Raw genomic sequence first — 9,924 nt, forward strand, 5'->3', positions numbered from 1 at the left:
GTATCCTCCACCCCACTGCTCCTACTGTGCCTTTTGTCTTGCTTGTCCTGCTATGACTGTCTCTCACATCCCTGTTCTGTCCTCCCGTCCTCGTCCTCTGCCCTCCCTCCGCTGTTGCTCCTCCAACCCCTCTAACCTCATTTCTCTGCCTCTCCCCCCCTCCCGCACACTCTCTGGTGCACTCTGGAACTGTCACTCTTCTGCTAACAAAGCTGATTTCATCTCTGCCTTTGCCTCCCACCTCTCGCTCGATTTCCTTGCTCTCACTGAAACCTGGCTGTCCCCTGATAACACTGTTACTCCTGCTGCCCTGTCCTCTCTCTACGTCCTGTCCCATACCCCGCGTCTCACCGGACGGGGAGGTGGGACGGGTCTTCTCCTCTCTCCCTCCTTACTCTTTTCTGTCCCCTCTGATCTCACCTCCCTCTCTGTCACTACCTTTGAATTTCATGCAGTCCAACTAACCTCTCCCTGTCAACTCCTGCTCATTGTTTTGTACCGCCCCCCTGGGCCTCTCACTCACTTTCTGGATGAACTCGACTATCTACTCTCCTCCCTCCCCTCTCTGTCTACCCCGACTGTCCTGTTGGGTGACTTCAACATCCATCTCTCCAACCCCAGCCACTCTGCTGGATTCCTCCCTCTCCTTCACTCCTTCGACTTCTGTCTCTCTCCGTCCCCTCCTACCCACAAAGCTGGCCGTCAACTGGACCTCACCTTCTCCAGGGCCTGCTGCCCCTCCAACCTCTCTGTCACCCCCCTGGACCTCTCTGATCACTATTTCATCTCTTTTTCTCTGTCTCTCCCCCCTCTCCCTGCTCCTCCTACCCCCACTGTCACCTCTCGCCGTAACCTCCGCTCTCTCTCCCCCTCTGTCCTTGCCTCCACTGCTCTCTCTCACCTCCCTCCTATCGACTCCTTTTCACAACTCTCCGTAGACTCTGCTACCTCCACCCTCTTCTCCTCACTCACCTCCTCCCTCGACTCCCTCTGTCCCCTCACCTCCCGACCCGCTCGCCCCTCCCCTCCCCATCCCTGGCTCTCCTCTGTGCTCCGCTCGGCAAGAATCACACTGCGATCTGCTGAAAAGAAATGGAAGAGAACCAAACTCCCTGCTGCCCTAGACCTTTACCGCACTCTTCTCTCCTCCTTCTCCTCTACTCTCTCCTCTGCTAAATGTGCTTATTTCCAATCTGTAATCCAAGCCTCCACTAACAACCCACGTAAACTATTCTCTACCTTCTCCTCCCTCCTAAACCCTCCCCCCCTCCTCCTCCCTCCTCTATCTCCCCTGACGACTTTGCCTCCTTCTTCTCTTCTAAAATCTCAGATATCCGCAAACTCTTTAACACCTCTCCCTCCCCCGCACCCCCTCCTGCTCCAACCCCTACACCCACTACATCCCCTACTAACTCGCCCTCCCTCTCCACCTTCTTGCCCCTCTCAGACTCTGACCTCTCCTCCCTGCTCCAGGGTCACAAACCCACCACGTGTGCCTTGGACCCCCTCCCCACTCACCTCTTTCAAGCTGCTGCTCCTGCTCTACTCCCCTTCATCTCCTCCCTCCTCAACACCTCTCTACTTTCTGGCATCTTCCCCTCTGCCTTCAAAAAAGCCTCTATCACTCCCCTCCTCAAAAAACCTACCCTCGACCCCACCTCCCTCCAGAGCTACCGTCCTGTCTCCCTCCTACCCTTCCTCTCCAAAACCCTCGAGCGGACTGTACACCGCCAGCTCTCTGCTTTCCTGTCCAACCACTCTCTGCTTGACCCTCTCCAATCTGGCTTCCGCTCTGCTCACTCCACTGAAACCGCCCTTCTCTCTGTCACCAACTCACTTAAGTGTGCCCGAGCTGCCTCTCTCTCCTCTGTCCTAATTCTCCTCGACCTCTCTGCTGCCTTTGACACTGTTGATCACTCTATTCTACTATCATCTCTTGCTGACCTGGGGATCTCTGGCACTGCTCTGGCCTGGTTCTCCTCCTACCTCTCCAACCGCACTTACCAGGTAACCTGGCGTGGAGCAACCTCCACACCTCACCCTCTCTTGACTGGAGTCCCCCAAGGGTCAGTCTTGGGTCCTCTCCTGTTCTCTCTCTACACCCGCTCCCTGGGCCCCCTCATCGCATCCTATGGTTTCTCATACCATTTCTATGCTGATGATGCTCAGATTTTCCTCTCCTTCCCCACCTCTGACTCCACCATCTCCTCCCGTATCTCTACCTGTCTGTCTGCTATTTCCTCCTGGATGCACTCGCATCACCTCAAACTCAACCTCTCTAAATCTGACCTCCTTTTCTTTCCCTCCTCCTCCCCCTCCTCTGATCTCTCTATCTCTGTTCCTCTGGAATCTACCACACTCTCTCCCTCTTCCTCAGCTAAAAACCTTGGAGTCACCCTGGACCCCTGCCTCTCTTATTCCCAGCACATCTCCACTCTGGCACGCACTTGCAGATTCTTCCTGAGCAACATCCGAAGAATCCGACCCTTCCTCACCAACTATGCTACCCAGCTCCTGGTCCAGGCCCTGGTACTCTCCCGCCTAGACTACTGCAACTCCCTCCTGGCTGGCCTCCCTGCGTCCGCCACCCGTCCGCTCCAGCTCATCCAGAACTCTGCTGCTCGCCTGGTGTTCTCTCTACCTCGCTTCGCCCACGCTACTCCACTACTCCGCTCGCTCCACTGGCTCCCGATCACCGCTCGCATCCAGTTCAAGACTCTTGTACTAGCCTACAGATGCCTTGATCAGACTGCACCCAGCTACCTCCAGACCCTCATCTCTCCCTACACCCCCACTCGACCTCTCCGCTCCGCCTGCACTAGAAGACTGGCTCTACCTCCGCTACGCTCCCCTGCCTCCCGAGCCCGCTCCTTCTCCACCCTTGCTCCGCAGTGGTGGAACGACCTTCCTACAGATGTCAGGACTGCCCAGTCCCTGACCACATTCCGGCGCCTCCTTAAGACTCACCTCTTCAAACAGCACCTGTAGAACTCCTCTGTTGTATCCTGGGACACTATCACCCTTCATTTAAATATGCTTTATTTTGCTCTTATCTGCCCCCTATTTTACTGCATTTAATCCTGTACCTCAGAATATTGTAATCTCCCAAGTGTTTAATCTGTAGTATTTTGTACTTAATCATATCCTGATGTAACTATCACTACTTAATCATATCCTGATGTAACTTTCACTATTATCTGCTGTATTATTGAATTGTGGTTTGTCACACTTGAGAATTATTGTATTTCTTATTCTTATTGTATGACTTATATTGTAACACTTGAATGTATTTGTATTTGCTTGCGATTGTAAGTCGCCCTGGATAAGGGCGTCTGCTAAGAAATAAATAATAATAATAATAATTCATGGTACACAACTCATGTGATGCTCTTATCTGACACGCTATCAGATTGATATGTCACGTGCTGAAATGCTCCATTTATATTAGTTCAGACTAATATCTTCATTTGAAAAAAAAAGAGAGGTCATGATCATTCTTCCTCAATTGAAGGATAATACTAACGTTTGCCAATCCTTGGCAAAGGATCCGTATAAAACTGTGTTTGCTCTAAAAGACTTGTTACGTCATTTTTATTACTGATTACTCAGCCCAGTATGTTTTGAAAATAACACAACAGACAAAATGTATCACTTATGCACTGAAGCAAGTTTGTCTACTGTATACGACTAAAATTAACACACTGTATAGAGGGTATAAAAACAATTCTTCATTGTAATGTATTGTTCTTTTTAACCATAATAGGGCAATGGCTTCCACGGTTTCCAGTATGCGCTGTGCAACTTTATATTATGAGGATGAGGGCAATTTTCACTGACTTATCTACAGTATCTGATTCTTCAAACACTGGTAAGATTTGGGGGATAATTACTGTACTGTATTACTGTTGAAAACATCGAGCAAGTTGTGGTCTAAATAAAATAAAACCATTCAGGGGAGAATTTACGTAAGCGAAAAATTATGTTTGGCCATGAAAAATACATTATGAGGAGCTTCCAACCTTCCAACCACTTTACTTTATGAGATATACAGAACCAGACTTGGCTTCTAAAATTAGAACAATTTGCATTTGTAATGTTTTAAGTTAAATCTTGACAGGTTTGCTTCTTTTTAAAAAAAAAATGGAAATGCTTTTTCTGGCCTAAAGTCAATGGAAACTAAACTACATCTTATAGCACATTGTTAAAATCATTATATATTTTTTCTTAAGAAATCTTGATTAGTTTGAGACCAACTGGGATAAGACATTTGCAGTTCTCTCTGCCTACTCCTTGACTTCTTGTTTTTTAAATGGGCTGCAGAGCAGTTAGACAGCCTGCACTTTTCCCAGCTCCAGTACTCCCATAATGTCCAGTCTTATTTCAGCACTACATGCATGTATGGCTCATGTTTGACACACAGTGCACAAGCTGTTTATTCTCTCCTTTTATCTCACTGCAGACTGATGACAACAGCTTTACTTGTTGAATAGATTTCTTTTTAAACCAGGCATATTAATAATGGGGTTTTGAATGGTTAAGATTTTTAATATATGTTAACTAGAACAAACTATTCAAAAATCTCCTGCAAGTGCTCCCTGTTTAGCCTCAATGCCTGACAGCTTTTCTACTCTTATTCTCTCCAACTCTGAACTAATTGCATGTTGTTTCCTGGAAAATATGTTTTCTTTTTGCATTCTATTCTGTGTGTACAAATGAGTTAAGTGTTATGTACAATGGCAACCATGCATTAAATGAGTGGTTAACATGCAAACTCAGACATTTAGACAAACACAGCTTTATTAGACATATACTGTTGTATACATACTGTGTACAAAGTTGTACTGAATGCAGTCAAGACTTTATAATCTGAAAGTGTTAACCATCTAACCATCTAATGCCTGGAGGATATACATATTATCAGAAAACAATTCCGTTCCATCAGCCAATCAGTTTCCAGCTCTTTAGGGCTTCTACCAAACAGTAAATACCCATTGGAACGTTACAGCTTTTTTATCTTGACTTGCTGTATTCAATGCTCAGTTCACATCTATTGGACAGCAAATATTAACAAAGACACAAATGGTACAAATGTATTTCATTATCCACTAAAACCAGCCAATCAGTATTCTGAACCAACAAAAGAAACCAGTTATGTCGAATTAGCCAATCACTGACTGTCAGGTCGACTGGAGCTCAGCATCTTTCAACAACAACAAACTGAGATACAGACAATTTAATAATACTGCTCCATTCAGATATCTCACTGTTCAGATAAACTATAAGCAACTCTGACAATTAAATTCTATTAGTTTTTTTCTCTAATTATGCATGTTATAATTTCTGGACTATTTTCTTTAAACTTTTCTCAGCGGGTGGCAGGGTACCCAAAAAATCATTACAAGTTAAAGGTCAATTTAGGTTTTAAAGTGTTTTCTGAAGAAAATAATAAGAACAACCATGTCTAACAGGAATATTGCCCTCTCGATGAAGGCTATACTGTGTGGTAGTTGGCCTCACCTTCGGCTCGGGACGCATAACTCCAGTCACGATCAACTACCACAAGGTAGAGTCTTCATCAACGGGCCCTATCGCCCGAACACGATGGAAGGAGAGAAATGTTTCCATTTCCTTTGTTATCAAAATACTGTTTTCACTATTGAGTCACGTTTACAGTTTCACATAACACTGTTCAACTAACTTAGAGGAAAAACATTTGCTTTCTGTCTTAGTTCAATATAACTTCCCTTCGAGTCACAATAAAACCAGAAATAAAGCAATTTCCTTCTGCCCGACAATTTCTTCATTCCCATTTTTAGGTCAGTGGTTCCTATTGCATTTTGTTGACACTGCTGTAACTCAGCCCTGCTTTGTTCACAGTTTAGAAAGTCACATTTCTTTCGTTTTTAATGCCTACTGATTTTTTCCATTGGGAACTAGATGTAAAAGAAAGCATGGAGTAGTTAAGCAAGCTTGTTTTTTTTAAGTCTGTGGAAAGCTTGTGGGCATAAAGAAAGATAATATGATTAGACTGGGTCATTGAAAGGGCACACATCTAGACAGAACAGAAATACTGACAGCAGTTGTGCTAGTTTTCTCAAAGGTGTCTGAATGCTTTTTAGAGGCATTAACTCTCTGAAGGCCCAGTCTTAGCAATCTTTTTTCTCCTCATAAACCACTTCACCCCATACTGTAAAATAAATGCATAATACGTTTTTCTTTTAACTAAAGTCCTTACTAACCTTTCATTTTTAAATATTGATTATGAAAGAAAAAAGTCAAACCACCTTTCATGATCTTCCTTTAATAGATGCTTTTCGAATTTGTAATTTTCAAAGCGTTCACCCCTGTCCACGGCAGTTCAAACAACACTGAAAATGTGAACTTCAAGTGCTTAAAGAACCTGGCTTGTATTAATGACCTATAACGATTTCCTATTCTCCACATACAGAGGAACTTAGACAACAGTAAACAATTTAAAAATATGCCCAGTTTAAAAAAAAAAGTGCTGCCTAAATAGCACTTTTAAATCTAAATCTAAAGTGTTTTTTTTTTTATTCCAAACTATTCTGCCATGATACTGTAAAACAATACTACAAATCCCTTGTAAGAAAAAGGTAGCTAAAATTATATAACTCAAGTGCTTGGCATTCTGGGCCCAGTCTTTTTGAATCTCCTCCAGTTTTCCTCTTCCTGAGACTGCAATCAAAATACATTTATTGTCCTCTGCAGACGGAGAGCTAGTTGATTCATAATTAGGCTGGAAGCTTCCCATTGGAACCACAACTATTCTGAAGGATGGCTTTGTTTTCTAGCAATCTGGACACTTCTGTCTCATGGTGAGGACAGGATATTATCACTTTGCATTCAGTAAATCTACAGCGCTGCAAGTGCAAAGATAAGGTTATTCGCTTCCAGGATTCTGTTAGTGACTGGCCTTTCACAAAACAGACACCAATTTATATTTCTGCCAAGCCTGTGAAAAATAGTCATTTGTGAACATTTGTCTTATACTACATCTGAAGTAAACACGTTTAATGTGAACATTTATTGAAATGTTAGTCTCAAAATCAAATAGTACCTACTTAATACAGTAAAAAAAAGAGCAAAGTTGGCTCATGACATGAGTCACTACACACTTGTAGGAATCAAAGTCTATTCATCTTCCAAAAAAATCTATGTTCAATGTTATACTAGTGATGGGGATTACCCAGTGAACTTAAAGAAGACAAATGATGCACTGCATGTAGAACTGCACCTGCCACAAAACGTACGTTCCACACTGCCTGAAAACAAGACACACACCCGTACATGCTGCCTTCAATCTGCCTCTTTTTATCACCTACCTTCACATTGTCTGGATTAAGACCTCCGGGGTGCTTGTCCATGTACTGGCATAAATCAGTGTGCTGGAAGAAATCAAAAAGGAAAAGTATGCATCAAGTCTTTGAAAGTGCATCAGTATCCAGGGAGGCTTACAATTGTTACAAGATATCACATTATTTTATTTTTACACTATTTTTTTTACATACAATTACCCATTTATACAGTTGGGTTTTTACTGGAGCAATCTAGATAAAATACCTTGCTCAAGTGTACAGCAGCAGTGTCCCCCACTTGGGATTGAACCCACGACCCTCCGGTCAAGAGTCCAGAGCCCTAACCACTACTCCACACTGCTGCCCTATATTCCTGTCAGTATTCCTGTCAGGTTGAGAGGTGTTATCTTTCCTAGACCTCTGTACTCTGCATTATAGGAAAAGCTACATTTAAACAGTATTTATATTTACTACATTTGTTCTTTTGTTAATTGTGTTGTAATAAACTTGAGGGGGGTGATTTCACACTACTAATGCAGAGGTGCCTGGTAAAACTACTGAACCATGTCAGAGTTACTGCACAAGAAAACACATTTTGCTGCATATTTGAATTTATTCCCTAATCAGAACTGCACCATTTGGTCCTTGTTATCACACAATCTGTAGGTTGTACTGCGTTTATTTGTAGTACATTTTAGTGGATTTTAATTCTACAACAAAGATCCTAAAATTCTCCTAAAATTCAATGGCTTGTGCCTATCGCTGCACTTGATCTTATTAGCAAGCAAAATTACAGTCTGAGAGAGAATGTCTTAATTATACACTTGAAAAAACCATTATAACCTTTGAAAGCAAGCAATCATCCTGGTTTTCAGAATAAACAATGGAACAAATTGAATACAACGGTTTCTGTGGCGACATACATTGAAAGAAAAGGTATAGCCTGATAACATCTCCACAGCATGGCCAAGACCGATTTCGCAGGTGCAAGTTTGAGCAGTAAAAAAACTGACATCAACACAAGTGTAAAAAAGCACAAAGCACTTATGACTTATTTATTCACTATGGTTTATTTTTATAATTAATGCACAATTTATAAAATATATAGGACCTCCCCTGGCTCCATTATAAATGGATCATTGTTTTATGTCCTCCTTGTTTGTTTTGCTTGTTATAGCATTAAAAGTATTTACAGACAGTTAGCCTATAATTTATGATGTACTGTATATATTGTAAACAAAACAGACAAAAATAGCAGACAAACTTGCTTCATGTGTGTTCCTTTCTCCACTATTTCAAACCTCTATATGTGCTAGTATTGCATAACTCTGCTAACTGGTTGTCAAGACTTCTGAATCAAGAAGACACATTTCCCATTACGTAATACCAGCAATGTGAAAAGAACCATTTGAAACAAAACTGTACTGTCTGGCTTCTGGCACAGAACAGTATCATAGATCAGACAGACTGGAAAAGCAACACTGCTATCTTCACTATAGGACAGCAAGGACACATTTGCAAAAATTCTTAATGTTCCATCAACACCACTAACTAAAATGTTTTCCCCACTCCAGCAAGCTGACCAAACTCTCCAGTGACAACTAAATACCACATTTGCATTACTTCCCTGGTTTCCCCTGATTGACTGTTCTTTTAGTCCCATACAAAGTATAATTCACAGAAAAATGTCAATGGCGGCGTTTACATGCACAAGTCATGACAGTTTTCCTCACAACCTGTTTGCCGTACTTTTCAGGAAATGCGTTGCTATGCAGTTCTGATTTAGGAAAAAAAAAATCGGCCATACCAGTGCAGATTACTCAATTCATAGTGATTTACGGGAGGGGATATTTAAATGTCCGTGTCTGCTTACTAAGTAGGAAAAGAACGACTCTGAGTATCGTGAGGAGAGCTTCATGCATTGTCATGAAGATAAAAACATTTAACAAGATAAATGAATTCACATGCTGTCGTGCACAGTTTTGAATTACGCCGTGCACTAGCTACTTGTTTGTCTGGTTACCTTTCCAACACACACACACACACACACACACACAATTGTATAAAATATGTTTTGTTTTGTACGGTTTTTCTGCTGGAGATTACGTTAGATTAAGTCAGAAGAACTGGATCTTGACTGCTGAAACCTCGCGAGCCACATTGCTGTTTCAAGATGTGTTCGTGTTACAACGTCACACAGTCATGACTGTAGAGTCGATTTTCAAGTGCATGTAAACCAAGCCAGTGTTAAACAACTGGAAATAAATGGCACCTTAGCATCTCTTAAATTGCCAAATTATTGTTGTTTATTTATAGCTTTGAAGCAGTTTTTGTTTGCGTAAGTAAATGGTCTAATAGAGCAAAAGATATTAGTAAATAAACTAAAATGTCTATTTACATATTGCAGTTTGTTTTATTTCATCGTTGAACCATCAAATTAATTTTCACTAATTTATTTAATTTCCATTCACTTCATTAGCTTCCACATATTTATAAAGACGTTTTGTTAACGAGTAATGATTATTTTTCTTTGGGCCAGGACAACTTATGGCACCATGCTTATTATTCTACAATTAGGCTTTTCAGCAAAACGTTACTGTTGCAAATT

The 9,924-nt window shown here is 42.0% G+C and overlaps 1 protein-coding gene across 2 annotated transcripts in view; it reads right to left on the reverse strand.

Moving 5' to 3' along the window:
• The window catches only part of LOC117435835 (cyclin-dependent kinase 14), a 198,424-nt gene that overhangs the window by 117,684 nt on the left and 70,816 nt on the right, over positions 1 to 9,924 (reverse strand). For both annotated transcript variants that reach the window (XM_034059293.3, XM_034920855.2), the window contains one exon: positions 7,344 to 7,406. In XM_034059293.3, coding sequence (XP_033915184.1) covers positions 7,344 to 7,406 — 63 coding nt within the window. The remainder of the gene's footprint in view (positions 1 to 7,343; positions 7,407 to 9,924) is intronic.

Source organism: Acipenser ruthenus, chromosome 3, assembly GCF_902713425.1.
Source record: "Acipenser ruthenus chromosome 3, fAciRut3.2 maternal haplotype, whole genome shotgun sequence".
Classification (NCBI taxonomy): domain Eukaryota; kingdom Metazoa; phylum Chordata; class Actinopteri; order Acipenseriformes; family Acipenseridae; genus Acipenser; species Acipenser ruthenus.